This window comes from Pongo pygmaeus, chromosome 11 (genome assembly GCF_028885625.2).
Source record: "Pongo pygmaeus isolate AG05252 chromosome 11, NHGRI_mPonPyg2-v2.0_pri, whole genome shotgun sequence".
NCBI lineage: Eukaryota > Metazoa > Chordata > Mammalia > Primates > Hominidae > Pongo > Pongo pygmaeus.
This window is the reverse complement of record NC_072384.2, coordinates 101,481,345-101,501,300: the sequence shown is the minus strand read 5'-3', so window position 1 is coordinate 101,501,300 and position 19,956 is coordinate 101,481,345. Positions and strand designations below refer to the sequence as shown.

The following is a 19,956-nucleotide window of genomic DNA, read 5'->3' as shown; positions in this document are numbered from 1 at the left end:
ATAGGAAGGTGTCGAGGGTTACACAAATAAGTTTATGTGAAGTACTTAAACCAATCTTTGGCAACACATTAAGTGCTCAATGAGTGATAGGTGTTACTATTTCCTAATCTATGCCTATCACATTTATGTGTGGCACATTTAGGCTGGCACATTTAGGCTCTTGGAATATGCTTGTCGAATAGGTGAACACAGGAATGTTTTAGAAGTCAGCAAACCTTTCAATACTATGGTGTAAAGGAAAATAATTTTAATACATAAACACGTTGACTTTAAAATTTAATTAGAAAAATAAAATTCTGAAAATAAAAATGGCACAGAAACAGAAATTGCTCAGTATTACCATCTGCCTTATCCTCCTTCTCGTGGACTCTCTACCCTAGAAGTGTTTATCTAAAGCTTTCATTTTGGCCAAAATTGGATCTAATCCAAAGCTACTCTGACTCTTTCACCTTTATTACAAGGTATTTACCCTTTTGCTTTCCTCATTATTGAAGCCTACAGGCTTTCTTGTACCATCACTGTTTAGTAATGAAACTGAATAGTTTATAAGATACTTATTTTATAGGTAGCAATTATAACTGGAAAATAAAATGTCTAGTGTTTTCTTATAATGGTAAGTGGCCACCCTATCATATTTATTAGCTCCTGGCTAGTATTCAATGATAATGAACAAGCAGTTAGTCAGGATTGCACTGACCCTTTTATCTCTAAGCCAACACATTAAAGATTTTTAAGAGAGATCCTGCCTTATTAATATATGATCGACCCTCCACCAGAAAGGTACAGATTGTGTCTGGCACTGGCTGTTTGCTTCAGCCCAGCTCATGCGGCAGAAGTGGAACCTTCAAAGAACCAAGATGGTGGGCACAAGATGAGACCCCCTCGGCTTTCCTTGTTCTGGGGCTGTGGGCTTTTAGGACTAACTGGTGCCTTAATGAATAAGTTCCTTATAAAGACTTCACAATGCTAGTAAACCAAAGCTATCTAGTGTACTGGTTGAATAGTGTTCTCCCTTCTTCCCCAAAATTCATGTCTACCTGAAATATGAGAATGCGACCTTATGTGGACACAGGACATTTGCAGATAAAATCTCATTAAGATGAGGTCATGCTGGCCAGGCGCAGTGGATCACTCCCATAATCCCAGAACTTGGGAGGCCGAGGTGGGCAGATCGCATGAGCCCAGGAGTTCAAGACTAGCCTAGGCAACATTTCGAAACCCCATCTCCACAAAAAATACAAAAATTAGCCAGACATGGTGGCAGGTGCCTGTAGTCCCAGCTACTTGGGAGGCTGAGGTGGAAGGATTGCTTGAACCCAGGAGGCGGAGGTTGCAGTGAGCCGAGATCATGCCACTGCACTCCAGCTTGGGTGATGTAGTGAGACACTGTCTTACACACACACACACACACACAAGCACACACACACAAAGATGAGACCATACTGGATTAGGGTGGGCCCTAATTCCTAATCCAGTGACTGTCTCCTTATAAGAGGGAGATTTAGACACAGAGAAGGGAACATAGGCAGAGACTGCTGTGCCTCATCTACAAGACAAGGAGCACCGAGGATTCCTGCACCCACCAGAAGCAGGGAAAGGCATGAAAAAGATTCTTCCTCAGAGCCTCTTAAAGGGAACCAACACTGTTGGCATCTTGACTTCTGACTCAGGCCTCCAGAACTATGAAAACACATTTCAAAAACTGTTTTAAACCTGCTAGTTTGTGTTACTTTGTTACAGCAGCCCTAGGAAAATTATACACCCAGAATATCTCTTTTTTTTTTTTTTTTTTTTTTTTTTTGAGACAGAGTTTCACTCTTGTTGCCCAGGCTGGAGTGCAATGGCACGATCTCAGCTTACTGCAACCTCCACCTCCCGGGTTCAAGCGATTCTCCTGCCTCAGCCTCCCAAGTAGCTGGGATTACAGGCGTGAGCCACCACGCCCAGCTAATTTTTATATTTTTGGTAGAGATGGGGTTTCACCATGTTGGCCAAGCTAGTCTTGAACTCCTGACCTCAGGTGATCCGCCCGCTTCAGCCTCCCAAAGTGCTGGGATTACAGACGTGAGCCACCTCACCCGGCCCAGAATATCTCTTTTGTCACTTAAAATCAAAATAGTCAAGCCTTGGCTGGGCACGGTGGCTCACACCTATAATCCCAGCACTTTGAGAGGTCAAGGCGGGTGGATAACTTAAGGTCAGGAGTTCGAGACCAGCCTGGCCAACATAGTGAAACTCTGTCCTACTAAAAATACAAAAATTAGCTGGGCATGGTGGCACACACCTGTAATCCCAGCTACTCGGGAGGCTGAGGCAGAAGAATCACTTGAACCCTGGAGGTAGAGGTTGCAGTGAGCTGAGATCATGCCACTGCACTCTAGCCTGGGTGATGAAGCGAGACTCCGTCTCAAAAACAAAATGAAACAAAACAAAAAATAGTCTCTGAGAATAGAAAGATCAGAGCATTCATGGGCTGGGCCATCAGAGGGCAGCAGCTGTCAGCCCTGGCTGTGAACCCTTTCCATCTCACATGCCATAGTTATCAACAAGCAAACAGAGACAATGAAATGGGCCCAGAGCGAAGGCTTCAGTAGAAGTTTCCTGAAAGCAAAGCTAAAATTGCTTTAAGTAGTGTCTGATAATAGGAGATGTTGAAAGAGAGAAAGTGACAATGTGTTTCTGTTTTTAAAGTCTTGTCACAGCATCATGAAGTTGTAACTGAATGGGGTTTTTCTCTCTCACACCTTTGGTTACCCACTCTCCCTAGGGTGGGGAGAAGCTGAGTTTTACAGCCTTTGGCAGGATGACCCAAGGTGCCACTGTCTTCCTATAGAAGCTTAGAACTGTCATACGGCTGGGCTCACAGGAGCTGGGCAGCCTCGGTGGGGACTGCCTAGCCGTATGTGCCAGGCCAGCGGCTTACAGCTCTGTAAAGAACTTTGTCATTCGAGTCTTTAAGTGTGGCAGAAAACCCTTAAATCTCATTGAAAATTTTCATAGCCATCTGCAAGCAGATGGGGAGGGGGATTTCAGGGTGGGAAGCCGTGACGCTTTACTCAATGGATGGGCAAAGTAAGCACACAATCTGGATATCGAGAGGCACCAAGATAAGAGAGGAAAAAAATGGGAACATTTAGAATAACTATTATAACTTCAGCATACCTCTAAGTAATGTTTCACTTTGAAAAATAAATTTTTATTTTATGGTCTTAGCATTCTTATAGAATTATACATAAGGCCCCTAAATTTCTTATTCTGGCGCCAGTGGGACATCTTCCCAAAGCCTCCCAAGTGATACTGAATGTGGTTTCTGTCTCACACCTTTGTTTACCCACTCTCTCTAGGGTGGGGAGAAGCTAAGTTTTACAGCCTTTAGCAGGACCACCCAAGGCACCACTGTCTTTCTGTAGAAGCTTAGAATTGCGGCACAGCTGGGTTCCCAGGCACTAGGCAGGGTACCACAAAGACAAGCCCCAATCAGCTCAGAGGTTGTCCATTCAACCCACACCTCCCAGTCCCACAATGGGAGTTTCTACCCACCTGTAGGCAGAAATCTGAGCCCTGCCTGGTGTCTGAAGTTCCCTTTCCATCTCCTCCTTTCTAGTGTTTAGGTACGTAATCAGCAAATCCAGTCTATTAATTCGGAAGAGAAGCTCCTTCAGGAAGGACAGATTGCTCTCCTCCAACATTCTCTTTTCCTGGAGCCTCTGGAATAACATCAAGGCATCCTTGATGGGTTCTTGCTTCCTTTGTGGAATGTAGTCCAGGCTCAGGAACTTGAGGGAGGCCAGATCTTCACTGTCCAGTTGTTCCCCAATATCATAAAGATTTCTGCTGAAGTCCATCTTTTCAAAAGGCAGGAGAATATAATCTAAGTCAAAATACAATGGTATGTTCAGATAAGGAAGAAAAGTACCATTTGCTGGCTTGTTCATCAAAGGCTACTGCAACTACTAGATACTAGTCATTGTGCTGTGAGCACAGGAGAGAAAAAAAGAACACCAGACAAGTTCCCTCTTACTGTTTAGGAAGGTAGACATACAAACAAGCCAATGGGCTGGGCGCGGTGGCTCACGCCTGTAATCCCAACACTTTGGGAGGCCAAGGCAGGCGGATTACGAGGTCAGGAGTTCGAGACCAGCCTGACTAACGTGGTGAAACCCCGTCTCTACTAAAAGTACAAAAATTAGCCGGGCGTGGAGGCAGGCACCTGTAATCCCAGCTACTCTGGAGGCTCGGGCAGGAGAATCGCTTGAACCCGGGAGGTGGAGGTTGCAGTGAGCGGAGATCGTGCCACTGCACTCCAGCCTGGGCGACAGGGCAAGACTCTGTCTCACACAGAAAAAAAAAAAAAGCAAGCCAATAGTTAGAGGGTTGTGACCAGAGTGTGGTAGGGATGTAAAGGAAGAAACTTTAGCTTAGCCTGGGAGAAGGGCTTCCTGTGGGGAAGGGATTTTGGGGAGAATGTGAGAAAGCACAATTCTTACAGGAAACAACGTAAAAGATGGAGGTAGGAACTTTCAAGTCCATTCAGGCAGGCACAAGGAGCTCAATAAAGTAACTACAAAGGGTCTGGGATGGAGAGTGATGGGACAAAGGGATGAAGCTCTAGCCAGGTACCATGTCACAAAGGGGCCGCATTACCATGGGGCAAGGGGTTTAGGCTTTGTCCTGGAGGTGATGAGGAGCTAAGAAAGGACTGTAAAAATGAGAATGACATTATCCAATTGGGAATTAACATTCAAAGTGCAAAGGACAGACTGGAAGACTTGGAGGCAGGGGACGTACTAGGACCTATTAGAACCAACCCCCCCTTCAACCCCACCATCAATCCCCAAAGTCCATTATATCCCTCTGTATGTCTTTGCATCCTCATAGCTTAGCTCCCACTTTTAAGTGAGAACATACGGTATTTAGTTTTCTTTTTTCTTTCTTTCTTTCTTTTGAGATGCAGTCTTGCTCTGTCACCCAAGCTGGAGTGCAGTGTCGCGATCTCGGCTCACTGCAACCTCCACCTCCCAGGTTCAAGCAATCCTCCTGCCTCGGCCTCCCAGTAGTTGGGATTACAGGCACACACCACCACACCCAGCTAATTACTTAGAATAATGGCCTCCAGCTCCAAGATTAAATATTTTTTAAGTGACCCAAAGATTTTGAGTTTTTAAGTGACCCAAAACTTTTAGTTTTCAAAGTCTTCCTTTCAAAAATATCCTTTCCTTCCATTCCCTGAAAGAAAATTTTTAAAAATCTTTTCCCCTCTCCTGATTACAGCAGCAGTGGTTTTTTTGTGTGGAAATGGAAACCACAGAGGCTCTGGGGACTTAAGCTTCTGCCTTCTGCTGCCCTCGTTCTTCCCAGACCCTCACTCGTCACCTACTGCCACCCCACTGCGATCATGTTTGTTCCCTGCAGGGAGCTGGTCCCCAGCCCTACTGGCATCACCCTCCTGATGATAAACCACCCTCTCACTAGAATGGAAGCTCTGTGAGGGCAGAAACTTTTGTTGATTTATTTTTTATTCTTATTTTTATTTTTATTTTTGAGACAGGGTCTCACTCTGTCACCCAGGCTGGAGTGCAGTGGTGCGATCTTGGCTCATTGCAACCTCCACCTCCCAGGCTAGAGCCATCCTCCCACCTCAGCTTGCTGAGTAGCTGAGACTACAGGAGCAAACTACCACACCCGGCTATTACTGGCTACTCTCTCGGGCTGCTGGCATGATAATTGTCTGGGCTTTCCTGAATGAATAGTAATAGCTATCTTAGACATGTTCAATGTAGAAATAATCAGGTCTATTGCAAGTTGGCCAGAATTTCCAATAGATACTGCTGGCACGTGTCAATCGTTGCTCTAGGCACTGGGAATGCAGTAAAATAAACCAACATGGCCCAGGAGTTCAGGTCTACCCTGGGCAAGACCCCAGGTAGTAAGACCCCAACTCTTAAAAAAAAAAAAAAGCAAAACCAAAACCAAAAACAAAACAAAAAAACAGGTGAGTAATTTAGCCATCTCTGTCAAAATATAAAATTCACATAAATTTTGGCCCACAATTTAACTTCCAAGAGCTTTTCCTACATTCACTTAAACATAAGTATACTCAAAACCATATACAAGGCTATTCATGGTAGCATTCCTTGAAATAACAAAAGAGCAGAAGCAACTGTTTATCAGCATTAGAAGATTCAGGCAAGCTATTAATCATATTCCAGGGAACTCTATTTGGCTACTAGAAAGAATAGGAAGATCAATGTGGTTGAGCCTGTGTGACCTACACAATGTATTGATCGGTACATATTTTGTGTATTCACAGAAGAGCTCTGACAAAAAACACACAGGAAGTTCCTTCAGTAATGTTAAAGAAAAGCAGAATTACACACAGATGTGGGCGTGCAGTGTGGGAAGGCTGATGGGTGGAGGTGACAGTGAGAGCTGCTTTATTTCCCATATCTTGCTGCACAGTTTGTACTGTTTGAATTTTTACCATGTACATGTATGACTTATTCTAAAATATATACCTAGTTAAAATATTTATTTAAAGATCCATTCTTATTCATATGCTGGAAAAGATCTAAACTAGACCTAACCCTGTTTAGTGTCATTAGGTCAACTGTCTTTAAAATTTTTAATGCATTCTAACCTCTGTGAAAGTTTCATCTTACAGAATAAAACCAACCAAAGAATCAAATGAAAGCAGGACTTCCTTTCCCCCATCCCTCAATTATTTTTTTCTGAGGATAACAATGCTTAGTGTATTCATTTTACACAATACAGAAAAAATAAAAAGGAGAATTAAAATTATGTATAATTCCACCATCCAAATATAAATGCCCAATAATATTTTACTCTTTCCCACCAAATATTTTATGCATACACATTTTTCCTTATATTTCTGTAGTATAAGTGGATTTTTCCACTGGTAAGTACATCTTGTATTGTAAGTACTTTCCTGTCTTTAGTTGTCTTCTACAGCATGGGTTTTAATATCTGTAAAGCATTTAATCTTAGAGATGGGCTATAATTTACATAGTCAGTTCCTGATTACATTTAGGATGACCTTAAAACACAAATCTTTAAGTACACCTCTAATTATTTTCTTAGAATAATTTCCTAAAAGTAGTATTATTGGGTCAAAATGAATAAACCTTTTTGAGGCTCTTGTTACATATTCAATAGCATTTTCTGACAGTATATAATAAAAATCAATACAATCCAAGGCTGAGATGACATGAATTTGGATATAATAAGATTGGCACATAGCTCCGTCCTCCATAGCCATCTCATCTCACTCATTTCATTACCTTTTCAACAACGTAACAATGCTTTTTAAGTGGTTTCCCCATCAAATCATAACTGACATTTAGAAGGGAAAATGCTAACGTGGCTTCTTCTCTGGCCTAGGTGTTCCAGGATACACTGTCAGATGATAGTCAGCCTTTTCTGTTTTTTGTTTTTTGCTTAAGTTACACATCCCTGACACCATTAACAACGGACCATCCAGCACTGTACGGGGAGAGACATCATGTGGCAGTTCTTGTTTTACGGGACCTAGATTTTCTGCACTAGCTTATGGGCTGGAAACCTTGTTAAGCTAGTATTTTTTAAATAATGTACTTGTATTTTTGGTTCCTAAAAACAGTAAAAGTAACACTTGTTTCATAGAGAAAGTACAAAGAAGTAGAAAAAGCAAATAAAAATTACTTAAAAACTTGCCATTTGGAAGTAATTCTTTGGTCACATTTTGTGGCCTTTTCCCAATTTGTTTTCCATACGTATATATAACATATGTAAATTTGAATATTTTGCCATGTAATAATCTCTGCTAAATGGTAAATGTATATAAGCCTATTTGTATTACATAAGTATATTTATTATTTTATATATTTATGCCCCAAAGTATTTAAATATAAATATGTTTATAATAATCATATAAATAAATGATATATAAATGTTTATAATCTATATATCCATATAAACATAAAAATATTTTTTAACCTCATTTCACTAAAAGCCTCTTAAGAAACTACTATTATTGTCCCCATTTTTCTGTTGTGAAAAATCACGGCTTGGAAATAAGCTAGTAAGAGAGAGTGCCACAGCCAGATTTAAGTATCTCACTCAAGGGCTTCAGTGACAGATCACAAAGATTTAGACGTCATTCTACTTGCAGCTGGAAGGCGGTGAAAGAATCTCATGAAGAAAAACATAAAATCAGAACTTTTTTAGAGAACAACATTTCAAAAAATTTTATAATAACAAAACCACAAAAACAGAAGTTCTTAACAAATCCACTATAGGAGAGGGGGTCAGAGCCTCACAAAGAAAGTGCTAGAATCTAGGCCCCAGCATCTCATTCCAGAGTCCCACTCTACCACTGTATTACATGCCACAATTAAACTGCAAATACATTCCATCTCATCACAATCATTCCAGTAATATTCTAGCAGCATCCTAGCTCTTGCAGTGATAACTAAAAAGCAAAACATGCATTCGCCATCGGAAGCAGAAACCTGCATCTCATCCGAAGCTTGAGAGAACCTGAAAGCCACTCGCTCTCAGGTCCAAACCCCTAACCGGTAGGTAGCATTGCCACTCCCTCCAATCCAGGCTGGCTGCCTCAGGCGCGGGCTGCCCCGAAACCTGACAGACATCCACTCTGCACACACATGGTGTCCATAACAGGGCGCTGCAGCCACAGCATTCAAATAACCCAGCAAAGGTGTCCGAACCTCAGCAAAACATATAATCCCATCATTTTCAAACAGAATGAAACTTGCAACTTCACCTGTAAATGCTTAACCCCACAAGTACAGGTCTCTGATTGTGTCTATCTAGTCTTCCCATTATATTGTTTTTTGAACTGTTCTGTATCTTTTTAATTTTTTTTTTTTTTTTTTTTTTTTGAGACGGAGTTTCGCTCTTGTTGCCCAGGCTGGAGTGCAATGGCACGATCTCGGCTCACCACAACTTCCACCTCCCAGGTTCCAGTGATTCTCCTGCCTCAGCCTCCCGAGTAGCTGGGATTACAGGCATGCGCTATCATGCCCAGCTAATTTTATATTTTTACTAGAGACGGGGTTTCTTCATGTTGGTCAGGCTGGTCTCAAACTCCTAACCTCAGGTGATCCACCCGCCTCGACCTCCCAAAGTGCTGGGATGACAGGCGAGAGCCACCACGCCCAGTCTTTTTTAATTTCTTTAAAAAATAAATAATTGAATTAGTAGGAGCACATGGGTGTGTGTATGTGTATGTGTGTGTGTGTTTATGTTGGCAAATGTGTATGCTGGTGGGAGGATAGCTGTAGCAGCAAAGTCAGTTGAGATCTAAATTTTGGCTTCTATTATTTCACAAGTTTGGCTGGGATCAGGATGAGGCCTTTATACAAGTAGGTAAACTTGCAGCATTTCAGAAACTCCTAGGACTTCATCAATCTAAGCTAGAATGGCCTTGAGATCTGGAAACTGCACGGCCCTCGGCAAGGCTCTCAGAGGGACTGCTACCTCTTACACTAACTTCATGGTTTCCCCATCCACACTCACTTACGAGGATCACCTCCATGGCCCCAGGGCCACCCGATCTCACTCTCAACAGCCTAGAAAACTCCAGAATCAAAGGCCTTTCTCCCAAAAGGCCCCTCTGACCTTAACAAAGAGGCAAATCCTTACCTTACTCTCACGATGGTAGCACCTTCGTCACAGGCCTATCCACTACTATCTGAGCATCTAAGACAAGAGCAAACATCTAATGAAGGACGGAAGGGCACAGCCAGCCAGCTCGACTTCCTGTTTCGAAACTCCTCAGTCACAAACACTAGAAGGAAAGAACACTTACCACTTGCCCCTGAGTGAGCAGAGTGCCCTCTAAAGCTTCTAAAGCTGCAGCAAAGCTGGTGGTCCAGGAGACCGCATGCAGGGCACCTGGCCACCTGAGCACCGGCCGCTGGCTGTGACTTTGGATGGGCCATTTTACCTTTGGGGCCTCATTTCCACATTCCAAAACAAGGACGTTGGACTGGATTGTAACTAAGAACACTTTCGTTTCATATTTAGGATTTAAAGATTTTTCTGGGTTCATCATTAAGACTTTAATTTTTTCATTCAATGAATCTTGATGGAGCACCTCAGAGAGGTCTTGAGATTGGACACTGCAGAGCCCCCTCATCTTGGTTCTCAGGGTGGCTGCGAACTTTCAGAGCTAAAGCCCCTGGTTTAGCCAAGGAGCATCTCTGTGGCCCCAAGGTCACCAGATTCCACCCTCAGCAGCCTAAAAAACTCTAAAATAAAAAAAAAAACTCTTAAAAGAAAAAACTCTAAAAAGAAAAAACTCTAAAATGAAAAACCTCTAAAAAGAAAAAACTTTGAAATAAAAAAATTCTAAAATGAAAAAAATCTAAAAAGAAAAAACTCTAAAATGCAAAAACTCTTTGGTAAGATGGTAAGTCCATCTTACCAAAGGTGATCCTTGTATATGAGTGTAGCTGGGGAAACCATGAAGTTAGCTGAAAGATGGGTTTACCATCTTATCAAAGAAGCAAATCCTGGGGCCCTCACCATGTTGGGCTCTAGAGATATACCAGTAAACAAAATATTGCCTTCATACTGAGAGTTAGATGAAATGTTTTCTGATGTTAAAAGTAGGAAAAGAAAATCAAACACCTCTCTTCTTTGAAACTGCCTTTGGTCTTTCCCCAAATAGAATATAAGCTTTCAGACGGCAGGGACTCATAGCTGAGAAGACTGAACAAAGTATCTGAAAAGGACTCTTCACCAGAGAGGGCTGGGTCAAGGTGGCCTCATAACATCAATGCCTGGATGGTCACCGTGGCTCATGCATGTAATCCCAGCACTTTGAGAGGCCAAGGTGGGAGGATCCCTTGAGCATAGGAGTTTGAGACCAGCCTGGGCAATATAATGAGACACCATCTCTATGAAGAAAAATTTTTTAATTAGCCAGGTGTGGTAGCATGTGCCTGTGGTCCCAGCTAATCTGAAGGCTGAGATGGGAAAATTGCTTGATCCCAGGATGTTGAGGCTGCAGTGAGCCGTGATTGCACCACTGCACTACAGCCTGAGTGACAGAGCAAGACCTTGTCTCAAAAAATAAATAAAAAAAAAAGAAATAGAAACAGAATGAGCAAAATAAAATACCAATAGTATTAATATGCAATAATAATTGCTAACTCGTGTAGTAAGTGATGTATGCATATTATCTCCTTCAAGCGTCACAGTCACCTCTCGAGGCATTATTAATCATTTAATGATGAGATAACAGAGGCACAGAGGAATTACTTACTTGCCTGAGATCGCATAGTTAAAAAACAGTGTACACATACAAAAGAAAAATACATTTTGCAAAGATACAGATAAATTCACGAATCCACATCAAAACATTAGAGAACTGTCTTTGGGGAACAAGAGAAAGGGCAGGAGGGCAAGGGTGGGGGTGGAGAGATAAAAGGAAACCCTTCAGACACCGAAGAGGGGGAAGCGGGCTGTGCACCTCAGGGCATCGTGATTCGACAGAATAAAGTACTTAACCCTCGGCCCCAGGGCCAAATGAAAAAGAAAAAAAAAGTGGATTGATAAAGTCTTCTGGGGTCTCCAAACGGGTCCACAGGAGGGAGGCCGTGTATCTGCATTTGAGGCGGCAGGGAAGCTTGGAGGACAAAAAGGTAGCAGGGGAACTGGAGACTGCTCAGAGTGAGAAAGTAGCAAAGTCAGAGGCAACGGCTCAGAGAGAAACCACACAAGAGACCTGGGCCAGGCAGCACCCAGAGGTGTCCTCAGAAGGGCAGATCCAAGTTGCTTCCCCACCCCCACAGCCCTGTTTCTAGAGCAAGTCAAGAAACAAAAATATTGTGGTTTCCTGTTGAAGAGGCCACCTTGGCAACAGGCACTCACCCGCTCCACCCTTTCCTGGCACCATCGCAGTCTCCGAGTCCCCTAACCTGCCTAACTCCACGTGCTCAGTAGGGAAGGGGGTGGGAAAGGCTCCCAGGAAGAAGTCTCTTTTACTTTCAATAACCACCCTGGATCTTCTGCCTCCCTCCACGGCCTCACTTCCTGTTGAGTTGACTAGCAAATTCAGCAGGGCTTGAAAAAAAAACACAAAAGATAAAAGGAGGAGAACCTGTGAAAACACTTCCCTCCAGTAGAAAGGCAGAATCTGGTCTCCGAGAGAAAGAGAAAACTTCACCACAGAAGGAACTGCAGGGTAAACTTTACTCCTAAAGCAGAACAGAGATGACTCACTCGAACAAGAAATGTTTCCTATTTAAAGGAACAGATGCCCAATTTCCAACCATTCAGAAGAGGGATGTGGCAGACAATTCATGGACGTGCAAACTAAAAACCCGAGCGCTGGACATGTTTTATTGGAAAGCATTTATACCGAGTCCATTTAGTAATAATATCCCCTGTCGGTGGCAAGTAATATGCCATTCTTTCCTGCAAAGGGTCTGGGAATAGGAAGTTTCCCTCTGCCTTGATCCAAACCTCAGCACTGAAGTCACAGACCAGCCCTCTCCTCCCTCCCGCCGGACTGGGTAAAGCCAGCCCTGTAGCTGAAATGTAGGTAGATTGTTCAGAAAAAAGGAGGAAGTGTTCTGGCTCAGCCCTACTTGGCTTAGCCCTGCTCGGCTCAGCCCTGCTCAGGCTGAGTTCCCATCCTTGGCCATGTTCTCCAGTTTAGTTGTAACCCGTGTCTTTGTAGCATTGATCCTGGAGTGTTGGTGCTACTGAGGTCTGTTCTCCAAAGCTCTGAGCCCTAGACCTTCCCCTGTTCTCTCATTTTTTTTTTTTTGAGACGGAGTCTCGGTGTGTTGCCCAGGCAACAGTACAGTGGTGCAATCTTGACTAACTGCAACCTCCGCCTCCTGAGTTCAAGTGATTCTCCTGCCTCAGCCTCCCAAGTAGCTGGGACTACAGGCACCCACCACCACCCCCGGCTAATTTTTGTATTTTTAATAGAGATGGGGTTTCACCATGTTGGTCAAACTCGTCTTGAACTCCTGACCTCAAGAAATCCACCCGCCTTGGCCTCCCAAAGTGCTGGGATTACAGGCGTGAGCCACCATGCCCAGCCCCTCCCCTGTTCTCTGCCATCTGCCTCTCTTTCCCATTTGAATTTTTTTTTGGGGGGATGGAGTTTCGCTCTTGTTGCCCAGGCTGGGGTGCAATGGCACCATCTCGGCTCACAGCAACCTCCGCCTCCCGAGTTCAAGCGATTCTCCTGCCTCAGCCTCCTGGGTAGCTGGGATTACAGGCATGCGCCACCATGCCCAGCTAATTTTGTATTTTTAGTAGAGACAGGGTTTCTCCATGTTGGTCAGGCTGGTCTCAAACTCACAACCTCAGGTGATCCACCCGCCTCGGCCTCGCAAAGTGCTGGGATTACAGGCATGAGGCACAGCGCCCAGCCATGAATTTTTAAAAAGGGTTTTCTGCCCTTTTGCTTTCACATCTTGTACATTTTATAACCAGAACACCAGCAATAACACATTACCTATATGTTGCACCTTGACATGAATTATCTCTAATTCTGGCAGCAATTCAGGGTATTGTTCTCCCATGTTATGGATGAGGAAACTAAGATGCAAACAGTTACATGGAGTCAAACTCAGTCCTGCTGAGCCAAAAACAGAGATTTTTCTATGACATACTAACTCCCTTTCTCCAACACTTCGAATTTGGAATGAATCATGTGGATGGAAGAGCAACAAATTTAAACTAATAGTGACCGATGCATAAAGGGCAGAAGGTCCTTGGTTTCTCAGTCACCTAACAAAAAGGAGTTGGCCTAATAAAGGCACAAGCTAATACTTATCAAACCATTGGCGTATGCCAGACACAGCCACCTAAACTGGCTCATTTCCACTTCTGAACAGTTCTCATTTTATGAGACCAATTTACGATTGGTCCCATTTTATGGATGAGGACACTGAGGCTTAGAGAGGCTGAAAGACTTGGCCACGCTCAGTCAGTGAGTGACAGAATGAGGTCTGTTTGTCTCTAAAACCCTCAGTGGTTAGTCACCACCTAAACATTAATGCATAGCCATGAATCTCAGTCTGACCCACCTCAGAATTAACTGCAACATTTCTAAAAATATAAGTCTTCGAGCTCCAGCTTTGGAACTCCTACCTGAGCAAAAATGTGGGAGATAAAACAGCTGGAGCACTTAGAATAGTGCCTGGGCCTTCCACATTTCTCAATAAATAGGCTGTGGGTGCAGTGGCTCGCACCAGTAATCCCAGCACTTTGGAAGACCAAGGCAGGAGGATCGCTTGAGCTCAAGAGATCGAGGCCAGCCTGGGCAACATAGGGAGACACCGTCTCTGCAGAAAATTTTAAAAAATTAGTCAGGTATGGTGGCATGCATCTGTCGTCTCAAGCTACTCAGGAGGCTGAGGTGAGAGGATAACTTGAGTGTGGGAGGTCAAGGCTGCAGTGAGCTATGATCACACCACTGCACTCCAGCCTGGGTGACAGAGCGAGGCCCTGTCTAAATAAATAAATAAACAAATAAATAAATATTCACTACCATGTTATTTAAGCTCACAACATCTCTAAGATGGCTATAAATTATTAGGCTTACATACAGATGATGCAATTAAATGCAACATCAATTAGCTGACAAATGGCAGGGCCAGTGCATGAACTCAGGAGTGTCTCCCTCAAAAGTTTCTGCTCTTAGCCCCTGTACACATCTCCCTGCATGTACCCAGGCCCAGCCTAGCAGAAATGGATGATCTGCTGGAGGCATCTGAGGAGCAGTACTGAGAATGGGTGGAGCAGGGTGGGAGTGGGAGTCTCAGGGCTTCAACTTGTGCCATTTGTAAGGCACTGACCCTAGATTCTCCCAGTCGTATCATATAGATAGATAGATAGATAGATAGACAGACAGACAGACAGACAGATAGATAGATAGATAGATAGGACTGATAAGTGAATTATGGCCAGGCACAGTGGCTTACCCCTGTAATCCCAGCGCTTGAAGAGATTGAGGTAGGCGGATCACTTGAAGCCAGGAGTTTGACACCAGCCTACCCAACATGGCAAAACCCCATCTCTACTAAAAATACAAAAAAATTAGTTGGGCATGGTGGCATGTGCCTGTAGTCTCAGCCACTCAAGGCACGAGACTCACTTGAGCCCAGGAAGCAGAGGTTGCAGTGAGCCAAGATGACACCATTGCACTCCAGCGTGGGTGACAGAGGGACACTCCGTCTCAACAAAAAATAAAAATAAAAAGAGTTAATAAGTGAATTATAAACCTCAGTTTGTTTGAATTCCTATTGTGAAGCACAAAGATCATTATTACTTCATTTGCTGTAACCAACTTCTCACCCTCATCTTGAGACATGTGTCTGTGTGACTATTTATATCAGAATTAATAATGTGCATGGTCCTTAGTCCCAGGGAAGCTGAAAGATCTGGAGGTGTTGCCGGAGCTGCAGGGACATGGAGAGCTGGCTCCTGCCCAGCACAGAATGAGGACAGGTCTGCTTTGACTCAATCTCCAAGTGGTTTCCACCCTCTCGAATCTCAGCTCCCACCTGGAGTCCTGGTCCTGAGACTACTGTGTCTCCTACCATGTCCACCAGCCGGCTGAAAGCAGATTTGGACCTGTAAGTGTCCCTAAAAAAGCCAAGAAAGACCAAACCTCAGCTCAACTGCAACACACCCTTCCCATTCATCTTGATGTGACATCCTTCAAAGATAAACACTGACAGTGAAACCAAAATCCCCTGAATGTGCATGCCCTTTGTTTGTTGCCAGCGAGGGAGGTTGTATATAACTAACCCATGGGCCAGGATGGTGTGGTTTGTGGATTCAGCGGGGCCGCTCCCCCTTCCTTGACTGGCAGCTGGCCTTGGCTACTGCCCTAGACTCCTCCTCCAGAGCGTGGCAAGGGAAGGGAAAACAGATTCCATTCACATCTATCTCATTCCTTTCTGGGCCTTGTAGGGAGAGGCTCAAAGAGTTGTCTAAGACAAAGATTTTAGCAATTGGGATTTTAAGTTTTTCTTTTGCTATTAAAATGATCAGACAGTCATGGGGCGTTTACACTGACCTCAATCTGCATACTCTGCAGCTTGTTGATTACCAATACCTACCCCTTCTGCTTTCTCAAAAAAACTACTGCAGACATGAATCCGTACCATGGATTTAGAAAGGAAGAAATTGAGTTTGTTAGGCCCTGATTCCAATATTCATGTCACTGACCTAGCTTTTCCAGAATTTTCCTTTTTTTTTTTTTTTTTTTGAGATGGAGTTTTGCCCTTGTTGCCCAGGCTGGAGTACAATGGTGCAATCTCGGCTCACCGCAACCTCTGCCTCCTGGGTTCAAGCGATTCTGCTGCCTCAGCCTCCCGAGTAGCTGAGATTACAGGTGTGCGCCACCACGCCCAGCTAATTTTGTATTTTTAGTAGAGACGGGTTCTCTCCATGTTGGTCAGGCTGGTCTCGAACTCCCGACCTTAGGTGATCCACCCACCTCGGCCTCCCAAAGTGCTGGGATTACAGGCATGAGCCACTGCGCCTGGCCCAGAATTTTCTTAAAGGTTTAGGCATAGAAGAGGTGAGGATCCTCAATATTCTTGAGGCACTATATGCCCATACCCAAGAAATGGGGCACCTCAGACGCTAAGGATAATTGTCAAGAACTATCTTTTAAAATGTGTTAACTGTGGTAAAATATATACACCATAAAATTTACCATTGTAACCAGTTTTAAGTGGCATCAAGTACATTCACGTTGTTATGCAACCATTCCCACCACCCAGGAGTCACTTTTAATGATATAATAACAGTGCATTTGTTAAGCACTGTGCAGTTTTAAAGCATTTTCCCTATTTTATGTCATTAGATCCTCACTGGTAACATTTTTTGGTCTCAGGGGTAGAAGAGCATATGTCTTACAGACAGGAAGATGTTGAAGAAACGAAAGCTCAGAAAAGTGAAGTGACTCTGAAGGGCCTACATAGCTACTGTAACCTACATACAGCACTAGTGACTGTTTCTTAAAAAAAAAAAACAAAAGATCAGGCTAGGTGCAGTGGCTCACATTTATAATCCTAGCACTTTGAGAGGCCGAAGTGGGAGGATCACTTGAGCTCAGGAGTTTAAGATCAGCCTGGGCAACATACTGCCTTTACCAAAAATCAAAAAAATTAGTCGGGTGTAGTGATGCAGTGGAGGTGCACACCTGTGGTCCCAGCTACTCAGGAGGCTAAGGCAGGAGGATCGCTTAAACCCAGGAGTTCAAGGCTGCAGTGAGCTATGACTGCATCACTGCACTCCAGCCTGGGGGACGGAGCGAGCCCCTGTCTAAAACAAAAAAAAAATCAAATGTTGGGAGGGTTATTCCCTGAAACAGATATTTTCTCCATTAGGTTTCACTCCTCACTTTCTGTAAGGAAAATTCCTTTTTTTTCCCCTCCATAATAAGAGGATTTTAAGAGTATCTGTGGTAGTAACAAAACACATTCACTACAAAATGAATTAGGCAATTATTTCTTTCCTCAAAACTGTTAGTGACAACACCACGTATTCTCAGTAGATGTAGAAGGTGGGTTATAAAATTAACTTTTCGTGGTTTACAACATATGACACAAAATCCTAGTTTCTGAGAAAATGAGTCATCTCTCACCTGACATGACATGTTGTTGTGGGGGACCAGATGTTCTTTGAGATCCCCTCTTCAAAAGATACAGTTAAGAGTGAAGAGACAAACCGCAGATTGGGAGAAAATGTTTGCAAAACAAAAGACCGTTACCCAAAAGTGTACAAAGAACTCTTAAAACCCAACCATACTGGTGGATCACGAGGTCAAGTGATCGAGACCATCCTGGCCAACATGGTGAAAGCCCATCTCTACTAAAAATACAAAAATTAGATGGGCATGGTGGTACACACCTGTAGTGCCAGCTACTCGGGAGGCTGAGGCAGGAGAATTGCTTGAACTTGGGAGGTAGAGGTTGCAGTGAGCCAAGTTCATGCCACTACACTACAGCCTGGTGACAGAGCGAGATAGACTCTGTCTCAAAAAAAAAAAAACAAACAAACAAACAAAAAAAAACCATGCTGTTATCCAAAAATATACAAAGAACTCTTGACACTCAACAATAACAAAACAAACAACCCAATTGAAAAGTGGGCAAGAGATCTGAACAGATACCTCACCAAAAACATACAGATGGCAAATAAGCATATGAAAAGATGTTCAACATCATATGTCATTAGGGAATTGCAAATTAAAACAACCGTGAGATACCACCACATATTTGCCAAAATCGCTAAAATCCAAAACACTGACACCACCAAACATTGGCAAGGATGTGAAGTAACAGGAACTCTCATTCATTACTCGTGGGAATGAAAACTCATACGGACACTTTGGAAGAAAGTCTGGGAGTTTGTCATGAAGCTTTTTTTTTTAGACGGAGTCTCACTCTGTCTCCCAGGCTGGAGTGCAGCAGCAAGTGTGATCTCGGCTCACTACAGCCTCTGCCTCCGGGTTCAAGCGATTCTCCTGCCTCAGTCTCCCAAGTTGCTGGGATTACCGGCATGACCACCACGCCCAGCTAATTTTTGTATTTTTAGTAGAGACAGGGTTTCACCATGTTGGTCAGGCTGGTGTTGAACTCCTGACTTCAAGTAATATACCTGCCTCCGCCTCCCAAGTGCTGGGATTACAGGTGTGAGCCACTGCTCCTGGCCATTTTTTTTTCTTTTTTTTTTTTTTTTGACACAGAGTCTCACTCTATTGCCCAGGCTGGAGTGCAGTAGCGCCATCTTGGCTCAATGCAACCTCCGCCTCCCAGGTTCAAGCGATTCTCCTGCCTCAGCTTCCTGAGTAGCTGGGATTACAGGCACACGCCACCACGCCCAGCTAATTTTTGTATTTTTTTTTTAGTAGAGATGGGGTTTCACTGTGTTAGCCCGGCTGGTCTTAAACTGCTGATCTCAGGTGATCCCACCTCAGCCTCCCAAAGTGCCGGGATCACAGTCATGAGCCACCGCGCCTGGCCAAAGCATATGCTTACCGCAAGATCCAGCAATCATATTTCTAGATATTTACCCAAATTGAAAATTTATTTCCATGCAAAAACCTGCATATGAATGTTTATACCAGCTTTATTCGTAATTCATAACTGCCAAAAGTTGGAAGCAACCAAGATGTCCCTCAATAAATGAATGGATAAACTGTGGCACATCCATACCATAGATTATTATTCAGCAATAAAAAGAAATGAGCTATCAAACCACGCAAAGGCATGGAAGAGCCTTAATTGAATGTTACTAAATGAAAGAAGGCAATCTGGAGAGGCTACATACTGTATGATTCCAACTATGTGACATTCTAATTAAAACTATAGAGACAGTAAAAAGATCAGTGGTTGCCAGGGACTCAGGAGAGGAAGTGTGAATAGGTTCAGCACAGGGGATTTTTAGGGGAGTGAAATTATTCTGTACAATATTGTAATGGTTCTACATGGCATTATTCATTTGGCAAAACCAGTAGGATGTACACCAAAAGTGAACCCTAATGGAAACTATGGAACTTTAGTTCAGAATAATTTATTGATGGGATTCAGGACATGCTACCACAAAATATGGCACCATGACTGACATGGTTTGGATTTGTGTCCTCACCCAAACCCATGTCCAGTTGTAATTCCTAATGTTGGAGGCGGAGACTGGTGGGAGGTGGTTGGATCTTGGGGGTGGTTTCTAATAGTTTAATTTCTAATAGTTTAGCACCATCCCCATAGTGCTGTTTGCATGATAGAATTCTCATGATATTCTGGTTGTTTAAAAATATGTGGCACCTCCCTGCTCTCTCACTTCCCCTGCTCCGGCCACATGAGATGTCTCACTCCCCCTTTGTCTTCCACCATAATTGTAAGTTTCCTGAGGCCTCCCCAGAAGCCAAGCAGATGCCAGCATCACGCT

The 19,956-nt window shown here is 43.6% G+C and overlaps 1 protein-coding gene across 9 annotated transcripts in view; it reads right to left on the bottom strand.

Moving 5' to 3' along the window:
* Window positions 1-19,956, bottom strand: part of CASP8 (caspase 8) — a 50,411-nt gene that overhangs the window by 14,767 nt on the left and 15,688 nt on the right. For 4 of the 9 annotated variants that reach the window (XM_054479091.2, XM_054479090.2, XM_063648339.1 and 1 more), the window contains one exon: window positions 3,541-3,871. In XM_054479091.2, coding sequence (XP_054335066.1) covers window positions 3,541-3,845 — 305 coding nt within the window. In that variant the 5' untranslated portion in view covers window positions 3,846-3,871. Of the gene's footprint in view, window positions 1-3,540; window positions 3,872-9,663; window positions 9,749-11,898; window positions 12,248-19,956 lie in introns of those variants that run through there. The other 5 variants (XM_054479089.2, XM_063648338.1, XM_054479094.2 and 2 more) reach the window with 4 other exon arrangements.